This window comes from Neovison vison, chromosome 11, assembly GCF_020171115.1.
Source record: "Neovison vison isolate M4711 chromosome 11, ASM_NN_V1, whole genome shotgun sequence".
Lineage (NCBI taxonomy): Eukaryota > Metazoa > Chordata > Mammalia > Carnivora > Mustelidae > Neogale > Neogale vison.
This window is the reverse complement of record NC_058101.1, coordinates 11,102,352-11,125,865: the sequence shown is the minus strand read 5'-3', so window position 1 is coordinate 11,125,865 and position 23,514 is coordinate 11,102,352. Positions and strand designations below refer to the sequence as shown.

Genomic DNA, 23,514 nt, shown 5'->3' with positions numbered 1-23,514 from the left:
AAATGGTAGGCTATAGGAATTTTAGGTGAATCTTTGCTCTAGTGTTTACTTGAGATCTATATCTGATACAAAAATTGTTCCAGGGGATGCATGGTGGCTCAGTTGGAAGAGCATGTGACTCTTGATCTTGGGGTCATCAATTTGAGCCCCATGTTAGGCATGGAGCCTACCAGAAAAAAAGAGAAAAGATTGTTCCATTACTGCCAAGGGTGAAGACTTGATCCTTTATTGCACCCTTTAAGATGGGTCATAGTATTGAATTGAATACCTGAGTAATTCTGCTGTTTTGCTTTGGAAAAAAAGAAAAAAGAATCCTATTATTACAAGGAAGTGCCTGTTAGCTTTTAAAGTATGGTTAAATTGCTTTAAAGTTTGGGAGAATATGGAAACCTGTTCAGTTATTAAGAAAAAAAATATATGAATATATCACAGAGGTAAAAAGTACAGTGTGGAGAATATAGTCAAAATTATTGACTTACTTTGTTATTTTGTAATAACATATGGTGACAGATGGTGACTATACTTACTGTGGTGAACATTGAGTAGCACATAGAATTGTTGAATCCAAATGTTGTACACCTGAAACTAATATAACGATGTATATCAATTATATTTCAATAATTTACAAAAGTATAAAAACTACTTCCTCCTTTCCCTCTCCCTCAGTGGGAGGAGTAAGCTTGCTTAAAATTGCTGAGATGTCTTGCTTTGATTGACGAGTTTTTTTTTTTTTTTTTTTTTAAAGATTTTATTTATTCATTTGACAGAGAGAGATCACAAGTAAGCAGAGAGGCAGGCAGAGAGAGAGGAAGGGAAGCAGGCTCCCTGCTGAGCAGAGAGCCCGATGCGGGACTCGATCCCAGGACCCTGAGATCATGACCCGAGCCGAAGGCAGCGGCTTAACCCACTGAGCCACCCAGGCGCCCCAGATTGACGAGTTTTTAAACCAAGGTTTAAAGTATGGCAGGACTACAAAGGGCCCAAGACTGAAAATGAAATTTTGGTATTAGGATTAGCAACTAACCCCAATCCATCTGCTGCTTCTTTTGTTGCAGTTAAAATCTTTTAGATTTCTTGTGCCAAATAAAGACAATGGACCAGTTTTTTTTTCTTTAATATTGGGAACAACTGCTCCTTGCAATAAGAACATTTTTTTTCTCCCCTTTCAACATCATTATTTAAAGTTAGGTAAACATTTAATAGGTATCTGTTACATCCCAGGTTCTGTATTAGGTACTTGGGATTCAAGGGTGACTAAGACATGATATATATATATATATACTTGACTAACTCACATTCTATTGTAAAATGCAAACAAGTAAGCAAGAGAGGGAATGTTTTAAAGTGGACCCTTTATGGATTAGTAGAAGTGTGACAGTAGAATTGCTGTGCTCTGGATGTGTACCCCCAGATTCATATGTTACACTCCTAATGCCTACTGTAATGGCATTAGGAGGTGAGGCTTTTTGGAGGTCATTAGGTCGTGAGGGCTCTACCCTCATGTTTGGGGTTAGTACCCCTATTAAAAACAAACAAACAAACAAACAAACAAAAAAACAACAAGCCGAAGAGCTCCCTAACTCCTTCCAGCATATGAAGAGAAGTCGGCAGGCAGCAAACCCAGAAGAGGGCCTTCACCAGTACCTGACAGTGCTGGCACCCTGTTCTTGAACTTTCAGCCCCTGAAACGATGGGAACTAAACTGGTATTATTTATTAGCCACTCAGTCTGTGATAGTTTGTTACAGCAGCCTGAATAGACTAAGTCAGGGATGAAGTGATTGGTGTTTATTTATACATATGTGTATATACATGCATGTGAATGTGAATATACAAACTCATATACATACTCATTCCCTAAGCATTTTAAAGCTGTCAGTTCCTATACTGTGCGTATGCTGTGTGACAGCTACCTTAAAACTAAGTTTCTCTTTTTAAGATTTTATTTATTTGTCAGAGAGAAGGAGAGGGAGAGAGCATACAAGCAGAGGCAAGCAAAGGCAGAGAGAGAAGCAGGCTCCCTGCCGGGCAAGGAGCCCGATGCAGGACTTGGTCCCAGGACTCAGATCATAATCTGATCTGAAGGTAGCAGCTTAACCCACTGAGCCACCCAGGCGTCCCTGTATTGACTCATTTAATTATCATAATAATCCTGCATAATTGGTGATATCATCTCCAGGATACTGACAAATGCAAAAGTACACACATAAAGTAGTAGAAGTACATTAAGCTATAGTAAAGCACAAGAGAGGATGGACAGTTTTTCCTGGGAGGTTAGGAAAAAATTTTGTAAAAGAAGTGTTGTTTAAGCTCCCTAGATGTTTCTTGGTTGAAACACCAGTATATTTGGAATTACTGCCAACTCAGGTGCTAGATTCATGTTTGTTCTGAGCTCTGCACAAGCAAATTTCAGTTTCTTCCTTTTAACAGCACAAATTGTATAGGATTTTGAAAATGGAGTCACTGCTGCTGCATGGAAATCACCCAGATACTCGACTCTGGGTACTTATAAAATCTGTGGTTTCAGTACCTGTTTACTGACTGGGATAATGAACGCAGTGCTGGGCAAAGGAAACTGCGGTCTGTATCCCGCTCAAAAGCTAAGAGGGTGATTGGAGATGAGTGATTAAAGTTTAGTGTCTTCACCTGTAATTGAGATAATGCCTCAGATTACTTCATAGGTGTGGAAACTAATTGGCCTTCGTGTGTGAAGTGCTTTATTATTTTCTAAGGGTTAGATTATAAAATGTCATGGGGCATTAAATAGTGAATTGATCAACCCTCTACCTATTCTTTACGAAGTCACTGAATTATACTTTTTAAGGTTCTAAGTGTTGTGAACCTGCTTTACACTGAGAGGCAACCCAGTTATCAGTTTAATACCCTGGTGATATGTTCCCTATAATAGTTAAAGAGCACGGTGTTAAAATGTGGAAGAAAAGTTTCCATGACTAAAGATGTTTGCGAAGCCCTGGGCTAAATCGTAAACAATTTTCTTTACTGCTGTAGGACTTCTCATAGCTTATAAAATACTCATTTACTAATACACTTGTGCATCTTTTGGCATTGTGCTAACCAGTGAAGATAACAAATTACCTGTTACCTTTAGTTTCATCTTTCCTCTAAGCCCGAGTCTTGGAAATACAGCTGTCTACCGAACATACGAATGTCTGACAGGTGTCTCAGGTTAATATGTCCAAAACCCATCTCAATAAATGATCTATCTTCTACCTACTTAAGACTAAAAACATAGGAATCCTTGATTTTTCACCACTTTCCACAAATCATGAAATCAAATAGTGAGTCTTGCTGGTTCTGCCTACAAATACTGGAATCTTTCTTCTTTTCTCCATCCCTGCCATGAGATTAGGGATCTTGTCTTTGTTGCTCAATGCCGTGTCTCAGGGCTTAGAATAGTGCTACCTAAAACATAGATGGTGGTCAGAGGATGTTATTTGGAAGACAGAGTGCAAGAGTGGGTAAGTGGATGAAAGAAACTCACTTATTAAGGTGGTGAGGAGCATTTTTTTTTCCTTCTTTTTTCTTTCCCTTCATTTTAGGAGCATTACTTTTTAATAATAAACATTATTCTTTGAAAAATGTAAAATGTGGAACTATAATTCATACCCTAAAACTCCTTTAAAGTGTATAATTTTGTGGATTTTTAACAAAGTTGCACAATCACCCTGGCTATTTAATTCCTAAACATTTTCTTTCTTTTTTTCTTTTTAAAAAGATTTTATTTATTTATTTGACAGAGATCACAGGTAGGCAGAGAGGCAGGCAGAGAGAAGCAGGCTCCCTACTGAGCAGAGAGCTGGATGCGGGGCTTGATCAGGATCCTGAGATCATGGCCTGAGCTAAAGGAAGAGGCTTAACCCACTGAGCCACTGAGGCGCCCCAATTCCTGAACATTTTCATTGAACCCTGGAAGAAACCCAATATCATTAGTAGTCACTCCTCCAGTTCTTTCTCTCCAGCCCTAGTTTTTGTTGCTGTGGATTTACCTATTCTGGTCATTTCATATAAATGGAGTCATACAATATGTGATACTACATATTTTGTGTCTGGGTTCTTTGCACTAGCATAGTATTACCAAGATTCACTCATGCTATACCATGTATCACTGGGCATGTCCTAGGCTAGGTGTTTTATATATTTATTTGCCAGAGTGAGACTGAGAGAGTGTGAGAGTACAAGCAGGGGGAGCAGCAGGCAGAGGGAGAGAGGGAGAAGCAGGTTCCCCACAGAGCAAGGAGCCTGATGCGGGACTCGATCCCAGACTATGGGATCATGACCTGAGCTGAAGGCAAACACTTAATCCATTGAGCCACCCAGACATCCTTTTTTTTTTTTTTTAAAAAAAAAGATAGACTTTCTCTGTTAGTGTATCTCCTCAACATTTTTTTAATCTAGTTTTTTTCTTTTAATCGAAGTGTAATTGACATATAATATCCTCCTGGTTTCAGGTATATTCTCATCAGCTTTTTAATCTTACCAGAATTCCTCAATTGCTGGTCTGCTGATAGCCTTCTTTCAGGGTTTCTAACAATGTTAAGGACTTTTTAACCATAGCGGCAGTAGTACCACTCGTAATAGTGACTTATAAAGAATGTTAGACATGGGGTGCCTCAGTGGCTCAGTCGGTTGAATGTCCCACTTTTGGTTTTGGCTCAGGTCATGATATCAGGGGTCCTGGGATCAGCCCTTTGTTGGGCTCCATGCTCAGCAGGGAGTCTGCTTGAGATTCTCTCTCTCCCTCTGCCCCTTCCCTGCTTATGTGTGTGTACTCTCTCTCTCTAAAATAAATCTTTTAAAAAGAAAAGAATGTTTGAGTTAGACAGAAATGTAGGTAGGTATGTTTGTTTAGATTGCTAACTTTCTTTAATGAAGATGGTCTCTTCCATACTCAAAGCTTTTAGCCTATAGCCTTTAGTTTTATTATTTTTAGGACATGTACTACTTGATTTTGGTAATTTCTAACACTTTTTGCTGATACATATATGCCTTTCTGAAAGCATTAGTATGTTTGTCAACCTTTTGAGAGAAATTGCTCTCTGGTGGGATTTTATTTTTCCTTAATGGTAGTACTAAATATTCATATAAATTAGAAGAGATATGAGGAGAAGAAATGGAATTAAGTAGTTGGAAGATTGTTTTAAAAATGTGTCTGATAGGGGCGCCTGGGTGGCTCAGTGGGTTGAGCCGCTGCCTTCGGCTCAGGTCATGATCTCAGGGTCCTGGGATCGAGTCCCACGTCGGGCTCTCTGCTCGGCAGGGAGCCTGCTTCCCTCTCTCTCTCTGCCTGCCTGCCTCTCCGTCTACTTGTGATTTCTCTCTGTCAAATAAATAAATAAAATCTTTAAAAAAAAATGTGTCTGATAACTCCCTCAGTATGAATTAGTTTTGTGCTTTTTCATAAGTGGCTTGATTAAAACTTTGGTGACTTAGGAAGAAAATTGTTTGAAATAATTGGATGGAAGATAATGGTAAATAAGCATCATGTAATCTTTGGTTATGGGTGAAAGAATGGGCTTTAAATATTTAAATCCTAGATTTAAATTCTGGCTCCTTTATCTACCACTCTTATAATCTTGAGCAAATTATGTAAGTTCTTTAAGCCTCAGTTTTGTTATCTATAAAATAAAATAATAGCCTGTACATCATAGAGTTAAAAGGATTAAATGAGATATTACATGTAAAGTATTTCTGAGCACAAAGCCTGCAGTAAATGTTAGTTAATATTAATCACCATCATTACTGTCCTGATGTAGATGTAGGAGTTCTTAGCCTGAATTTCATTGGAACTATCCATTAACAAGTGTTTATCAAGTACCTGATCTTTAGTATTGGACTTAGACCTATGGAAGGAGCTGCTGATGTCAGTAACAGGTTGGTACCTAGAGTTGGAGCAAAGAAAATGAATATTAGTGGAGTTCTTACCACACGATTCAGTAGTAAGGTAGGTATTATTATTCCCGTTTTATAAATGAGGCTTGGTAATGTTAAATAACTCATTCAAGATAATTGACATGTTCTTCAGTGTCAAAATACACAGATATCTATTCTAACCCATATTGGTGCCCCAGTTTTAAGTTCTCTATGTATCTCCCCTTTGCCCCATTTCCTTTAGTCTTAAGATTTTCCTATCCAACTTTGAAAGTATCATAGTTGGATTGGATGATAAAGGATTAAAATTAAGGGTAATAATGTATGTGACACTGTTGAGATGGTAGGAAATGGTTTATGGGAATTGACCTAGGTATCACTGTGGGAGCTAATCAATTCTTTAGGTTCTCAAGGAGGAAATAAATAATGCTCTTGAAACTTAAAAAAGGTAGACCAAATTGGATGACTAATTAATTATAAGGGAGGTGGGTTCAGGGTTTTCCCTTAGGACACAGTTATTTGTCAAACCAACATGTCTTGCTGTAGAAAACGATTGGCCTTCTGATGTGACTTAGAGAACCGGCCAGGACAAACAACCCCGAATCCTTGTTGTTTACTTGGAAAGAAAAGACCTCAGGATAATGCCATGAATTATCAAAAAGGGAAATTCATTCCCTTATGTGTAATGTATCATTCACATAGAAAGCCCAAAATTCTCATAAAGTTATGATACTGTGTTAGGAGCTGTACGAGAATAAGTAGAATCGTTTTCCCCTAAGACTGAAAATGTGCATAGGCATTTTCATACATTGTTAATGGGACTGTGAAAGGGTAGAACTTATTTGGGGAAAAATAGGTTTATATAAAATCTAAAAATGTGAATGTAATTTAGCACAGCAATTTTATTTTTAGTGATTTATTCCTCATATATGCATGTGCAGGAGGATACTACTTCAGTGTTGTAATAACAAACGACTGGAACAGCCTAAATGCTTATCATTAAGTGACTGATTAAAATGTATTATACACTTATATAAGGAAGTACTATTGAATTTTAAAAAGAAGAAGTTAGATCTACTTCTATCTTAATATACAACCATCTCCTGCATATATTAAGTGAAAAACATTATTTAGTATGTATAGCATACAACAATTGTGTAAAAACAAAAAACAGGCCCAAGTGTTCTTGGCCTTGTTTAGACATAGACTCTCTGGAAGGATATACAAGATACTTCCTCTGAGATTCTTCTGATACACAGGTCTCTTCTAAGGAGGGTGGGAGGCAGTGTACTTTCTGTTATTGAAGATGTTTTTGAATATTTGCATCAAATGTCTTAAAATGTCATGTGAGATATATGCATTTGGCCATACATTGTTTTTATAAGAGCTTTACTCATTGATAAGGATTTTAGCGTGTATGCTTTCATATTTGTGCTTTTGAACTTGAGGACTCTGTCATTGGTCTTTTTTTTTTCTTAAAAGATTTTATTTATTCATTTGACAGAGAGAAATCACAAGTAGATGGAGAGGCAGGCAGAGAGAGAGAGAGGGAAGCAGGCTCCCTGCTGAGCAGAGAGCCCGATGCGGGACTCCATCCCAGGACCCTGAGACCATGACCCGAGCCGAAGGCAGCGGCTTAACCCACTGAGCCACCCAGGCGCCCCTGTCATTGGTCTTTTTGACGTAGAAATGGGAAGCAGTACTGAATTCCAGAGGTAGGGTGGATACTGGTGGAAGTTTCAGGTTGAAAAAGCTGAATGTGGGTTCTAAAAATAATATTTAAAAAATATAGAGTATGGAAATGGTTAGGTTATTCTGCCTGAATAAAGCAGAAAGGTTAGAGAGAAAGAAAACTAAAGGACTTGAGAACATTTCAGAAGTTTGAGTGTGCATGGAAAAGAGGAACAGAGAAAAGAGTCAACAGTTTTAAAAACAGTTTTAGGGGGCGCCTGGGTGACTCAGTGGGTTAAAGCCTCTGCCTTCGGCTCAGGTTATGATTCCAGGATCCTGGGATCTAGCACCGCAGCCTCGGGCTCTCTGTTCTGCAGGGAGTCTGCTCCCCCTCACCCCCCCACCTGCCTCTCTGCTTACTTGTGATCTCTGTCTGTCAAATAAATAAATAAAATCTTAACAAAAAATAAAAACAGTTTTAGTTTTTAGGAACTAAAATCATTTTATAACCATTATCTCATCTCTTAAATTATGCCCTTTTATAAAAAGTTATTTTCCAGACTTTCGAAAGACAAAATAAAGACGTTGAAGCCCAGATGATAATTTGTGGTTTCCTAAGTAACGTGAGAAGAAAATGGCAAAATGAGGAATAGAACCTTGTTTTCTTAATTTCTAGTCTAGCCCCACAATTAGCATTAGATCACCTGAAACTTGTTATGGGGATAGCATCAAAAAACAAAACAAAAATTTTAAAACTTCTTTTGTAAACATGATGTGTAAAAGCATTTGTTTCCAAAGTTAAGGTATGTTTGCCCCAGTGTTAGGAGAAGAGGGTGGGAATCGTGGTTGAATAAAACTTCTGGTATTGCTCTACCATTTCCTTTGTTACTCTGTCATTCTGGTTCAGAAACAGGAAGACAATAAAAAAAAACTAACATTTTATTTGCACAGCATCTTACAGTTTTAAAAACTTTTTCACATATATTTTCTCATTTTGCAGCAGAGTTAAGATACAGATACTGCTGATGTTTTGTTATTTTTATTAGGCTTTCACTGTTTAAGAAAGAATAGACTCAAGAAAATTGGGGTATTTGCTCGAGATAACATACCTTGGCCCTCGCAAAATCGAACTCAGGGTTTTTTTTCCTTTTTACTCAAGAATTAAGTCTTATGAGGCAGGTTTATTTAGCTTTGTGGAAGACCAGTTCTGGAGAGGACACCAATCGAAAAGCATTTGGAAGCCTAAAATTTCGTGGTGGAGTGATTCAGTACATAGGGGGGAGGTGAGGCTCTGACCCTCCTCAGAGTGCAGGCACGGCTGATGGCCCTGTAACTGTCAACAGTTTGTTGCATCCTCAGTTGCTGTATTAGTCTGAAGAGTGGCGAATTAAAGGGAGTGTGCTTAACTTACACCCTGCCTAAAGACATGTACCAGGTTACTCCTAGGAGTTACGTTTGTAATTAATCACACATAAATTAATGAAATGTCTTTGTTGTTTCTCACACTAAATTTTTATAAACAAAGGGTGAGAAGGGTGGGAAAATGAAGTAAGTCTTAAGCTTGGTGTAGCCACAATGATCCTTTCTGTGTTTTTATATTTTAGAGACGCTGGGAGAGAATTTGTTTAGTGCATTACCGGATTAGACTGAAGATGAGTTTCTGCTCTCTAGTGGTGGTCTAGGGACTTACTGTGTCTGACGTTTGACATGTCTGTTTACTCTGAGAGCAATGGAAAAACCACTGAGTGGTTTTAAGCAGAGGAGTTATGTCCGGTCAGGGCTTTTAATGATACTTTGTTAGGTAGAGATACCTGGCAGAGAGAGGGGGCCAGTGTTAGAGTTGAAGACCCTCAGTTTACTCCAGCTGAACACTTGGGGAAAGACCCATGTGAAGAATGCTGTTGCCTTAGAAATGCAGAATACTAGTCATTTGAATTGAATATTTGGGTTGACTGGTGGATTCTTAGTTTATCTCAGGATCCTTAGTATTTTTTGAAAGCATATCGGGTGACTGTACTATGTAACCAACATTGAGAACTACCCTTTATCTTGGGGAAGACAGGAGACATCATGCGGTTAAGCTTGGGAGAAAGGGGGTAGTGAGTGAAAAGTTACGGAGAGCTTGGGAAGTATAATGGTTGTTGTTCTTTTTGGAATTCCCTTTTCATATTCATAAGCTCCACAAGTCTGAAGACTTTGGTGGTATGGATTTAGTAATATTAAACTTTACAGGGTTCCCACTTACCCACCTTCCTCTAATTCATTCTTTCTTAACTGTTCCCTTTTATATGAAGAGAAGAAAAGGGAAGTATTAAGAAGGGACGACTGGGGTATAATACAGTTTGATAAGAATTTGATAACATTAACAGAAGAATCCATCTCTTAAAAACTCTTAAACTCTAAGACTAGTTTTACTTGACCCATTGCAAAAAATGCATGTGTATATCCACACAAATTCAGAAATTTTAGCGAGACAACCATATTAAGGTCTAGCTACTTATCTGCATATGTGGAATTCTGCATTAAGATTGCTGCTGCTTCCTCTAATTGGGCAGAACATAGAACATGTAGCTTCTCTTTCTCACTCTAGAATTTTTATGTTTTATTGATGTAAAACTATTATCTTTAATGAAGGAAATAAATTATTTTTACTAGAACAAGAGACATAATAGGGGTGAAAAGGAATAAAATGACTGAAAACAGTCACAGAAATACTTTGTTTTTATAGACTACAACCTATAATTCTAAATCACTAATTTATGGTGAAAAGCTGGATTAATTATAGCGAAAAATTCACTTTCTCCTTGGAAGTTGTAGTAGGGAATGTAGAGAAAGTTTGTAGGAGTTTTGGGTATCAAACATAGCAGCTACAACATTATTTTGCTGGGATTTAATGTTGCAGGTACAATTTAGGGCTCTTTATTTGTGGACTTTAGGATCACATCAGTGTTAATTTATTTAGTAGTACAGCACGGTATACTCTGTTGAAAGTCATGCCTTAAATATTGAGGTTCTTTTTTTCTCTTCTATTCATAGTGGTAGCCGCTCCTCTAAAACTTTTAAACCAAAGAAGAACATTCCGGAGGGTTCTCACCAGTATGAACTCTTAAAGCACGCAGAAGCCACGCTTGGCAGTGGCAATCTCCGGATGGCTGTCATGCTTCCTGAGGGCGAAGATCTAAATGAATGGGTTGCAGTGAACAGTAAGTAGCCTGTCTGTTTCTAGGTGGACTCTAAGTTATGTTAGTAGCCTAATTGTAGGTGAGTGCTGGCATGTTGTCTGTTCAAGGATCTCGTTACCGACCTAACGCCACAGTTACAGTGATAACCTCAGGCCACTTTAGCCTTTATGTTATTTTATCGTGAGTATGGAGTTTTATGAAATTTTTGTCTCCTGTTACAAGGTAATACAGAGCATAGATTTACCATCTTCAGTAGAAAAAAAATGATAATGATGACAGCAGTTAATATTTATGGAACACTAATTCTGTGTCTGGCCCTCTGTTATCCTCTCTGCATGGATTATTTATATTTCATCTTTACAGTCTCACGATGTAGGTACTATTATTACTTCAGTTTAATATAGATAAGGTGAGACAGAAAATTAGTAATTTGCCTAGGTCATACAAATGGTAGAACCTGGGCTCCAATAAATAGAGCTTTAGGATTTTAGAGACTGCGCTTTTTTGATTTTTACGTTTTTATTTTAATTCCAGTTAGTTAACATACAGCGTTGTATCAGTTTCAGGTGTATGATGTAGTGATTCAGTACGTCCACGCGTCACCAGTGCTCACCAGGACAAGTGGAGACTACCCGTCAGCCGCTGTGCTAAATTGCTTCTTTCAGTAGCAGTCTCAATTATTTGTCTACGTTATGCCCTTTTTTCCCCCCAAAAGGAAACCAATAATGATCTTGTGAAGTTAGAAAAATACGTTTATGAGATACTCTTTTATTTTTGGGTAGACTTATAAAAATTTTTAAATCAGTTTAGTTAATACGCAGTGTTGTATTAGTTTCAGATGTACGATAGCGTTTCACCGATTCTGTACATTACTCGGTGCTCATCAAGATAAGTGCACTCCGAATGCCCTTTACCTTATCACCCTTCTCCTCCCCCTTCCCACTGCCTCCCCTCCGGCAACCACTCGTTTGTTCTCTCTAGTTTAGAGTCTGTTTTTTGGTTTGTCTCTTTTCTTTGTTTTGTTTCTTAAATTCCAAATTGGACTGAAACCATACGGTATTTGTCTTTCTCTGACTCACTTATTTCACTTAGCCTTATGCCCTCTAGATTCATCCACACTGTTGCAGGTAGTAACATTAGTTGCGTAGGGCTCGATCCCAGGACCCTGAGATCATGACCGGGGCGGAAGTCAAGAGTTGGATGCTTAACTGACTGAGCCACCCAGGCGCCCCCAAATTTGTGTTGGCTATATGTGTTGCAAAGAATTTCTCCCATTCTGTGCTTGTTTTGTTACCTACCCTCTTAAGGGAGTCACTTAATAAGCAGAAGCCCCTAATTTCAGAGTAGCCAAATATTGTGATTTCTGTGTATGCTTTTGCCTCTTCTTTTTAGAGGAAAGAATACTGATAATATGATTCTGCTTGAGTAAAATTAAAATTTAATTCTTTTCTTATAACTAATGCTTGCCTTGCAGCTGTGGATTTCTTCAATCAGATTAATATGCTTTATGGAACAATCACAGATTTCTGTACAGAGGAAAGTTGTCCAGTGATGTCTGCTGGCCCAAAGTAAGACATGGTTTATGATCAATTCTCATTTTTTACTTTAACGTTCTTGGATAAGAAGAAAGTTTCTGACCATATAATTTCTCTATTCAGCATCTCCTTCAGTGGTTCACTAATGGCTGATAAATATTAAGTCCAGACTTCTAAGCCTGAGCTTTATGGCCCTCTCTGTATAATCCGCTTTCCTCCTTTCCTCTCTTTGCTTATGAATCTCCTCTGGTCTATCCAAACTATGTAGATTACTGGAAATGCCTCACTATTCCCTCCATTACTTCCACTCGGAAAACTTGCTCATTCCATTATTCTTTTGGATATTTTTCTTCTCTTCCCATCCCCCTCCAGTCATTATCTGGTAATATTTCAAAAATTCTTACCCATCTGCAAGGCCTACATCAAATGTTTCCTTATGAAATCTTTTGAGTTTTTTCATACTAGACCTGATCTATTTAACTTTTTTGTCTTTGTGATTACATTTCTTTATTTTATATTATACTTACACTATTTATATATGTCTTATTTAACCTATTAGATTCCTTCTTCATTTAAATCCCTTTTGGTGCAAAAACAGTGCCTGCCACCTAGTTAGCACTTGGTAAATGTTTGCTTGGATCAATAAATTTTTGAAACTGGATTTTATTATTACTATGGCTGATAATGACTGCTGCCGTTTATTTAGTGCTATCTAAAATGTTAGGACTTTCATACATTTCATCTTTTACTTCATAAAGCAACCCTATGACATAAGAAAAGAAATTGAGTCTGAGAGAGGTTAAGTAACATGTCCAAGGTCCTATTATCTAGAAGCTGGAGAACCAGAATTGAAATCTAAGTGGCTTTGATTCTAGTGCCTCTACTCTTACTTGGTGTACATTGTATTATTATTTTACTATTATAAGCTATATTAATTGATATTTATAAGACATTAAGAAAAGTTTTAATTTTTAGTGCTGACTTTATAAAAAGTCATATATTCTACATATACATATATAAAAAGTCATATATCCTACACCCTTATCATATATATGGTCTAAATATCAAAATAAAGCAAAACAGGGGTGCCTGGGTGGCTCAGTGGGTTAAGCCTCTGCCTTCGGCTCGGGTCGTGATCTCGGGTCCTGGGATCGAGCCCCATGTTGGGCTCTCTGCTCTGTGGGAGACTGCTTCCCCCCATCTCTCTGCCAGCCTCTCTGCCCACTTGTGATCTCTGTCTGTCAAATAAATAAAATCTTAAAAAAAAAAATAAAGCAGAACTGCACTGCCCAGGCTTACGAGTGCTTAGGAGTATTATCATTATAAGTTGTGGCCTTAGATTGCTAACCACTTATTGTAGACTATTTTTGGTGACTTTTAAACAGTGAGATTATTGACTACCCAAGAGATTCAGTGTTACTAGTTCATAGTCATACTTTATTTTTTGACCAGATTCACATATTGAGCAAGTATTACCTACTTGGAGTTGTTTTTCTTATCCTTCAAATTAATTCCAAATGAGTTTAGGTGTTTCTTGGAATCCAGGACTTTTTTTTTTTTTTTAAGATTTTATTTATTTATTTGACAGAGAGAGATCACAAGTAGGCAGAGAGGCAGGCAGACAGAGAGAGGAGGAAGCAGGCTCGCCGCTGAGCAGAGAGCCCGATGTGGGACTCGATCCCAGGACCCTGAGATCATGACCTGAGCTGAAGGCAGCGGCTTAACCCACTGAGCCACCCAGGCGCCCGAATCCAGGACTTTCAAAGAGGGCTGACAGTTTGCCATCATCAGAGATGTTCAAAAGAATATGATTTGAATATTTCCCAAGGTAATTTTTTAATAAAGTATATATTTTAAGACTGTTTCAAACTTTGAAACTTCCAGTAATTTTAGGTGTACAGAAAAGTTACTGGAAGAGCATGAGGAGCTCCCATATTTCTTTGGCAGCAAATTCCCCAATTATTAATGTCCTAGTGCATTTGCTTCATCACCTACTCTGTGTGTATACTCATTAATGTTAATTTTTTCTAAACCTTTTGAGCAAGTTGTAGACATTAATGCCTCTTCCCCCCCATATTCAACTGTGTATTTTCCAAAAACTAGGTTACTCTTCTACGTAATCGGTATATAGACTGTCCAGATCACTTCTTGTGATTTGGACACATTCACATTAAATAATTGCTTCAGCAGTATCTCAGTTTTCCCTTTCTGGTCCAGGATTCAGGATCCTATCTAGGAATATATATTGCATTTATTTGACTTCTCTCTTTACGTACCTATACTTTAGAATAATTTTTCAGTCTTTTTCTGGTATTGCCCTTTACATGGAAAAGAGTTAACATAGCAGGCCTGTCCTCTTGAAAGACCTGTTAAAAGTTGCTATCCTTGTGGACAGCCAGCTGGGAAGTTGGATTTCTTTTTCTTTTCTTTTTTTTTTTTCTTTTTTAAAGATTTTATTTATTTGACAGCGAGTGAGAGAGCACAAGCAGGTGGTGGTGAGGGAGGGAGTAGTAGGCTCTTCTTTGAGCAGGGAGCCTGAGGCGGGGGGGTGGGGCTCAATCCCAGGACCCTGAGATCATGACCCTAGTGGAAGGCAGACACTTAACCAGGTGCCCCAGGAACTTGGATTTCAAAAGGGTTCCCACCTCCCTAACTCAAGACTGGGTCACTGTGCCTAAACTCTTTGTACAAACAGTATGGCCAGTGCTTTCCTTCTGGGAATCTAGAATTGTAATATGTGCCACCCAAAGGGTGCCTACTTGATCATGCCCCAGTAACTAAAACCTGGACACTGAGTCTCTGATGAGCTGGCCTGGTAGACAGTATTTAACGTGTGCTATCATTACTGAGTCTTGGGGCAATTTAAATGTGTCCCTGTGACTCCAGTGGGAAAAGACTCTTGGTTTCCTCTGGACTTCGCCCCATTTGTTTTTTCTTTTTGCTGGTTTTGGTTTGTGTTCTTTTATGGTTATAAACAATAGCTTTGAGTACAACTATGTGCTGAGTTCTGTAATTCTTTTAGCAAATCATCAAACCTGGTAGTGATCTTGGGGACCTTTTCCTTACACTGTCTGTCTGATGTTTCCTTATGACCACATTCAGACTGTGCATTCTTGGCAGGACACCATAGAATGATCATTTTTTGGTCAGTGAATATTATCGGGGGCACACACTGTCAACCATCCCATCACTGGTGATGTTAACCCTGATTACTTTACCTTCTTAGTGTGTGCAAGGTTTCTTTACCTCAAATTTGCCATTCCCCCCTTGAAATTGACTAGTATTTACTGTGAGGTTTTCTGATATTATACTGAATTAGGGTGAATTACTGCCACGCAGAATACTGCTGTGATCGCTTTCTCAGAGAAACCTTATCTAAATAGCTGATTAGGAAGAACGTATGTAATCTTCAAAAGTAGCGGACATAGGATCTCTATAAAGATATTATAAAAACAAAAAAAATTCTTCCTTTTCTTCTTCCTTCCAGTCATCTCTCCTTCCTTCTAACTACCTTTCTTTCCTTCCTTTTCCTTCCTTCCCTTCCTACTTCCCGTCTTTCTGCTTTTCCCTCCCCTTAACCTCCCCCCCTTCCTTTTTATTTTGAGAGTCTTAAGTTTTGTCCATTGATGGTGCTGAGAAGATATAGTTGTCCTCATGCTTTGCCATCTTTAGCAGGAGATGCTTGGCATTGTACCAAGGAGAGGCATTTGTTAGTAGCTTAGTACTGGCCCCTTGCAAAGTGTTACTGAGTGATGGCTCAGGATTTTGTCAGTTATTATTTATTATTACCAAGAAATGAAGAATATTTTCAATTTGCAAAATATTTTCTTTTTCTTTTTTAAAGATTGGTATGAACTTACCATGATGACAGAAATACATTTCAAAGAGAATGGTCTGTCAAAAGTGAAATAAAAAAATCAGTGTGGGCAAAATAGAGTTATAGGATGAAGTCATCTTAAGTATAAACATGACAAAAGAAGAAGAATGGATCAGGAAATATAAGCAGTATATAGTTTTATTTTTTTTTGGAATTTATTTTATTTTATTATTTCAGTGTTCCAAAATTCATTGTTTATGCACCACACCCAGTGCTTCATACAATACGTGCCTCCATAATACCCACCACCAGGCTCACCCAACCCCTTACCCCTACTTCTATTTTTCAAAAAGCTCTAGGATATTGAAAGTTAGTATGCTTAAAAACTTCAGAAAATTGAAAATGATTTTTAGGTCAACTGTGTCTGCTTTTGATTTTTGCATTTAAAAGTGAATATGTAACCCCTGGTCACTTACAAAATGAAAAATGCGTTTGGGAGGAAGGGCAAAAATTTTCAGGTTTCTTAACATGTAGGAGAAAACATGGATAAGTACCTGTCTTTAAGTGAAGAGTAATTATGGCTAAAAGTTCTACCATTCATGGGCTCTGTCTCTCAAGGATCAAATAAGAACAGGCCTGAGTCCCCCTCAGAACTTTAATTTCAGTTTAGAAAGGATCTCTTGACCATGAAGGTGATGAAGCAGTGGACTAGAATGCCAAATGTTGGGGAATCTCCTCTTGGAGACCTTCAAAGTGGACTTGACGGTCGTCCCTGTTGCCCAGGGTTGGCAGTAGGGTGTGCTGTTAGGATGTCGGTTCAGGTGTATCGTGTTGAGGTTTATTGTTCAGATGTAAGTAGCTGTGATTAAATGGAAAGCTTTGTTATTTAACCTATCTCAAGATCATTTTCATCATTTAAAATACTCTATAATATTTTTCCATTGTATTTCTTTCACCTTCTTCGTTAGACACACTGACCTATCATTTTGTCAGTTCAAACTGGAACAAAAACAAATTGGCTTCAAAGAGAGAAGCTCAGTGGTAGAAGTAATCTTTTGGAAACTAAAATACAAAATGATGGTTCAATTTAGAGATTTTTATGCTTTGGAGTTTCAGCTTGTGGTTATGTGTGGATGTGGGTGTGTGTATAACTCTGTTATCATTCTTGCCAGACTGTTTCTACCTACTCATTTACAAGACTATCTCCTCTACTAGTCTATTTTCCTTGACAGTATGGAAAGTGTCTTTCATTTTAGTATCCCTTGGTCCAGAACAGTATTTTATATCACGTGATAGGTGCACAGTCAATATTGATTATACCAAAGAATAATTCTGTTAATACCCAGGTCCTATAGGTGTCTTTATTTGGGTTGCCATTTTTCTTTAAAGGCATATTTAGCTCCTCAACCAAATGTACTTAGATATTGACTCATTCTGTTCTTGTTGCATGTTACCCTGGAACTTCCATGTCATTCTCTATCCTTAACTCAAAATTTAAAGCCCCAAATTAAAAGAATTGTACTGCATAAGGAGAAATGTTTTTCAAAGAAGATAAAAACAACCATAAAGATTAAAGGTGGTTATCAGAGAAGTGGAAAGTTAGTTAAGTTTTCTACTATTATGATTCTAAAATATAAATGCTGTATATAAAGAAAGGTTTACAAAAAATGGGTTTGATGGGACCTGCTTAGTTTGGATCATGATAAATGTAAAATAGTTTAGTTACAGTTTAAAGGCTCTAAATTTAAATGCCAAATACAAAATATATTTAGAGGAGCAGATTATTTAAAACCTGTCCTGTGTATGTACATTCATAATAAATGTACATATATAATACAAAATAAATACATTTTGTATAGGTATATACTAATAATCTGTGTCTGTTATTTTTCCAATACAGATATGAGTATCATTGGGCAGATGGAACAAACATAAAGAAGCCTATTAAGTGCTCTGCGCCAAAGTATATTGATTACCTGATGACTTGGGTTCAGGACCAGTTGGATGATGAGACATTATTTCCATCAAAAATTGGTATAATTGTTTTGTATAATTGGAATCCATTGTGATTTATCTAATTTCATGTGTTTTTAGAGCTTATTGGCTTTCTATTCCAGGAACCATACTAGACTACCATATCTATCAAAATATTTATAATCTTATACATTCAAAAGTATCGTATTGGGGTGCCTTAAGTGTCTGCCTTCAGCTCAGGTCATGATCCTGGACGTCATCATCCCAGGGTTCTGCTGAGCAGGGAGCCGACTTTTTCCTCTTCCTCTGTTGCTATCCCTGCTCTGCTGTCTTGCTCTCTCTTGTCAGATAAGTTAAAAATAAATAAATAAATAAATAAATAAATGAAAGTGTCTTATCTTTTTCACACCAGGTTTTATCATGAACATTAAGTGAAAGCTCTCTGTAATCTTTTTTTTAATTTTTATTTTATTTTATTTATTTATTTGACAGAGATCACAAGTAGGCAGAGAGGCAGGCAGAGAGAAAGAGAGGAGGAAGCAGGCTCCCTGCTGAGCAGAGAGCCCGATGCGGGACTCGATCCCAGGACCCTGAGATCATGACCTGAGCCGAAGGCAGCGGCTTAACCCACTGAGCCACCCAGGCGCCCCGAAAGCTCTCTGTAATCTTAAACAAGAAGAAGATTAGTGTATCTTGGTTAGTAACAAAATTTGCCCTGTTTACAGAGAAAAGAGACTGAATGCTAGGTAGGCAGGGAGTATCATCTGCCACAGTCATATCCATGTCTTGTTTAGGGAGGGAGTTTATAGGACTTACATCCAGTTTTACAGTGTATTTGTGGCAGAGAGGGAGTTTGAATTTATGAATACAGTGTGAGTCTTACAGACTGTGGAATCAAGCTAGGTGAGAAGGCAGCAGGATGTGAGAGGGTGGCTTGTTATCTACTGAGTGACTTTTGCTTTTTTTATATTTGCTTTTAAGGAAGCTATATTTTCTTTCAAGTGGAAATTGTTCACATCTAGGTAATTCATATGATTTTACCCTCTCAAACTTCTTGTTTTTCTAAAAAACGTTATGTTTTCCGGGAAAAAAAAAGAATTTGTTCTTCTATCAACAGACAACTTTTTGACTGTATTTTATGCTTTTAGAGTTTGGAAGAAGGGTGTGGTGGAGGAGACAGCAATATAAATAGTTACTGTTATGGATTGTTTTTAAACACATTTATTGAATGTTTTAAAGGCTTTGGAGCCTTTGTAATAAAAGATCTGTTTTTCAGGACTGCATAACTTACATACATCATAATCATTTTGGTTAAGTGCTATCACCTTATCTTTTATCTCCCATAATCTGTTTTATAACTTTCTATTTTGACTGAATTTCAGGCTTTTAGAAAATTTGCAGGAATTGTGCAAAGAATCCCTGTATATCCTTCTTCCAGAATTTTTTTCTTCTTCCAGACTTTTTAGTGGCTAATGTTTTACCACACTTGTCATCTTTCTTCTCCCCCAACATCACGTTTTCTTTTTCCTGAACTGTTTGAAAGTAAGTTATATGAATGATGCCCCTTTATCAAAATGTGCTTCAATATACATTTTCTTAGAAAATCAGTGTAAGTAGCAAAATCAGGAATTTAACAATGATATAATACTATTGTTTAATTTACAGATCTTGATCTTCTTCAGATTTTTCAAATGTTCTCAATACTATCCTTTATAGTAAAACAAAATCTTTGACATTTGTTTTCACTTACTTGTCATGTTTCTGTAGCTTTCTTTAGTATGTAGTACGTGTACTTCAGTCTTTTTTGGTCCTTCGTGACATTGATCTTTTCAAAGAGTATAAGGATACTAATTTATATAGTGTTCCTTCATTTTGGTTTGTCTTATGTTTCTTTGTGATCTACACACACGCACGCACACACACACACACACACACACACACACACACAATGTATTTAAGACTTTTTTTTATAAGTCATCTCTAGACCTGACAGGGGACTTTGAACTACAACCCTGACCAAGATTAGGAGTTGCATCAAGGAGCCAGGTGCCCGGTGACCTATAATATTTTTTAAATGAGTGGTAGGCAATGTGATAACACCGAATCCAGAAGTACTAGTACTTGGCTTGTGTTTTACCAATTTAGGTCATTTAGCCAGTTTAACAAAGAACGTGGAATTTTTTTTTTCTAGTCTTGTATTTGTTTAGTGCTGTAAAAGTGCTCTTATTTGTAAAACAGTGAGCCTCGTTGAGAGGGACCGTAGCTAATTTCAGAATCAATGTAGAGCTGGAAGTGTAATGAAATAATTTCCATAGAGAAAATATAAAAGTATATTGCTAGCATTGTACGCAGAACTGAACAGGGTTAATCCACTGTGTTCAGCAGAGATTTGTATTGAGACTTGATGTTGAGAAATCTGAGGATGTGAGTGTGAGTTTTAGATTCACCACTATCTTAGGTATAAATTTATTTCATTTCAGTAAAGTTGTAGGTGAATAAGAGGCTTAAGGGGCTTGCTTATGTCTAGGTTCTTATTCCATAGAAGTTTTAAAGTTTATTTTCATTCATGATGTGTTGAAACCTTCTGAAAAGTACAGTGGATATTTTTTTTTAAAAGATTTTATTTATTTGACACAGAGAGGGAGATCACAGGTAGGCAGGGAGGCAGGCAGAGAGAGAGAGGAGGAAGCAGGCTCCCTGCTGAGCAGAGAGCCGATGCGGGACTCGATCCCAGGACCCTGAGATCATGACCTGAGCCGAAGGCAGAGGCTTAACCCACTGAGCCACCCAGGTGCCCCTGCAGTGGATATTATTAGTGATTTACAAGTACTTCTTTTCAGCTTTGTCTTATTAATCTATGTTGCCATTTGCTGACAAACTCATATTGCTTTGTTCTTGTTTCTTGTTAATAGAGGGTGTTGTTTATCTATTTATTAGGTGTCCCGTTTCCGAAGAATTTCATGTCTGTGGCAAAAACTATACTCAAACGCCTCTTTAGGGTTTATGCTCACATTTATCATCAACATTTTGACCCTGTAATCCAGCTTCAGGAGGAAGCGCATCTCAATACATCTTTCAAGCACTTTATATTTTTTGTCCAGGTAAGTTGAATTAGGAGGCCTTTTTTCTCAGTAAAGCCAGTTATCTGCAGAGTTCCGAGGTGGATCCTGCATCCATATGGTTAGGATAAAATTTGCTTTCTCTCTCTTGTCTTTTATCTATACCATGATGATAAGGCCTTTTGTTTCTGAATTCCATTCATCTCCAAGTTGGTGGCATGCAAGTCTCATAAAATAGATCTGAGGAGTCTTTGCTTCATTTAACAGGCCATATGAGGGACTGAGTTAGGAACCCGACTAGTTTAGAAGGTCTATAGATGAACTTGGTACCTTTAGCATATTAGCATTCCTTCTTATCATCTGAACCCTCAATTTCCGTCTACCCTAGATTTTTTAAAAATCATACTCTATCCTGGAAATGGACTTTGCATATAATACCTTTTTTTTTCTCCTTTCTAAAAACATATTCTGAGTAGCTTTTAAGTTAGGTACTACTCATTATATCCACAGAGTTGCTAGTCCAGAGGTCCATTAGTCATTTTTTCTGGCTCTGGTTCACCTCTTCCTCCTTTTCCCTTTAGTTCTCAGAGGTGTAGACTAAGAGAAGTTGGGTGTTTGCATCCTGCTGTATAATAATTAGAAAGGAGTGAAAAAGAGGTGGGAAATGGTTAACTGACCAGCTCTTTTTTGGTGGAAGTTGAGAGGGTCGATGATACAGGCAGAAATCCAAGTCTTGAATGGTGTAATCTTTTTTTTACATATCTATGGGCATATGCTTATAAATGCCCTCTCCTTACCCTCTCTCCACTAAAGAAAAATGTGTCTATTTTTCCCTGTATACTTAACCTCTCATACTGAACACACACATTTTGTATCTTTTTTTTTTTTTTTAAAGATTTTATTTATTTATTTGACAGAGATCACAAGTAGACAGAGAGGCAGGCAGAGAGAGAGAGAGAGGCTCTCTCTCTGCTGAGCAGAGAGCCTGATGCGGGACTCCATCCCAGGACACTGAGATCATGACCTGAGCCGAAGGCAGAGGCTCCAACCCGCTGAGCCACCCAGGCGCCCCACACATTTTGTATCTTAATTTCACCTATATAAACACATTTTAGGAGATCTTAACTTGCCAGAACTATTGCTCTGAGCAGTTACTTTACCATGGAATACCATCTGTAGACACCCATAGAAACAAAGAAAATGTTATCTCATAGTTTTCTTCTGTGCTTTGGCTTAGGCAGAACATGACTGCCAGTGTTCAGGTTTTAGTGATGTAGAGGATATTCTTCCACCAGAGGGGTTAGTTTTATCTTACTGTATGATCTTACTTTTTTAGGACTTTTATTTATTTATTTGAAAGAGGGACAGAGCATGATTAGGGGGAGAGGGAGAGCAGAGGCAGACTCCCCACGGAGTGTAGATTCCGTCACGTCACGGGGCTTAATCCCAGAACCCTGAGATCACGACCTGAGCTGAAGTCAGATGCCCACTCAACTGAGCCATCCAGGCACCCCTGTATGATCTTATCTGAAAGTACAATGTTATCTCTCAACTCTTAGCAAATAGTAGTATTTGCTAGTATTTATTGATAAAGCATTTACCACATCCGAGCCTTTTTATATCTCAAGACACTGTGACCATCTTAAAGGTAAGTCCATTAGTTACACAGTCACCCCTTGACTGAGCAAGAGGGGCCTCTGCCCTGGGCCATACTATTTAGAGAACCCTATTTTGACCCTTCTCTAGCTGTACTCCCCACAGGGCAAAGAACTTATCTGCTAGATTCCACTGGTTTGTGCTTAGGTACCTGACACTTAAGAATTTCCTTTCCACATGGTCCCATTTTTAGTTCCAGTGCCTGTATGGACCTTATCCTTGGGCCCATTCTTTCAAGGGAAGGTCATATCTCTGATATGTGTACCTCTAGATCTAGGGGGTAGTCAGATGGCAGCAGTTTATATGAGGGTATGTGGTCTGTTAACTCTTTTCACTCTTCTTAAAATCCTGAAATTGCCTGAGATGCTAGATTTTTTGGTTCCCCACCAGGTTAACTATATTTGAATGATACTCAGGTTATTCCCTTTTAACAAGAAGCAACACTCACAGGGAGCCCGGGTGGCTCAGTCGTTAAGCGTAGTTGGGCGTCTGCCTTCGGGTAGGGTCCTAATCCCAGGGACGTGGGATCAAGCCCCCATATGGGGCTCCCTGCTCCATGGGAGGCCTCCTTCTCCTCTACCACTCCCCCAGCTTGTGTTCCCTCTTGCTGTGTTTCTCTCTGTCAAATGGATAAATAAATCTTCAAACAAACAAACAAAAAAAGCATTCCCACTTACTGAGTTATCACTTTATGCCAGGAATTACACGAAGTGGTTAGCACACAGGATCACA

General features: G+C 38.0%; 1 protein-coding gene across 3 annotated transcripts in view; it reads left to right on the top strand.

The window, feature by feature from the left end:
• MOB1B (MOB kinase activator 1B) overlaps positions 1 to 23,514 on the top strand; it is a 57,491-nt gene that overhangs the window by 26,446 nt on the left and 7,531 nt on the right. The window contains exons 1-5 of one of the 3 annotated variants that reach the window (XM_044225813.1): positions 5,818 to 5,891; positions 10,596 to 10,762; positions 12,216 to 12,309; positions 17,994 to 18,127; positions 21,005 to 21,168. In XM_044225813.1, the coding sequence (XP_044081748.1) occupies positions 5,863 to 5,891; positions 10,596 to 10,762; positions 12,216 to 12,309; positions 17,994 to 18,127; positions 21,005 to 21,168 (588 nt within the window). In that variant the 5' untranslated portion in view covers positions 5,818 to 5,862. Of the gene's footprint in view, positions 1 to 5,817; positions 5,892 to 9,186; positions 9,333 to 10,595; positions 10,763 to 12,215; positions 12,310 to 17,993; positions 18,128 to 21,004; positions 21,169 to 23,514 lie in introns of those variants that run through there. The other 2 variants (XM_044225812.1, XM_044225814.1) reach the window with 2 other exon arrangements.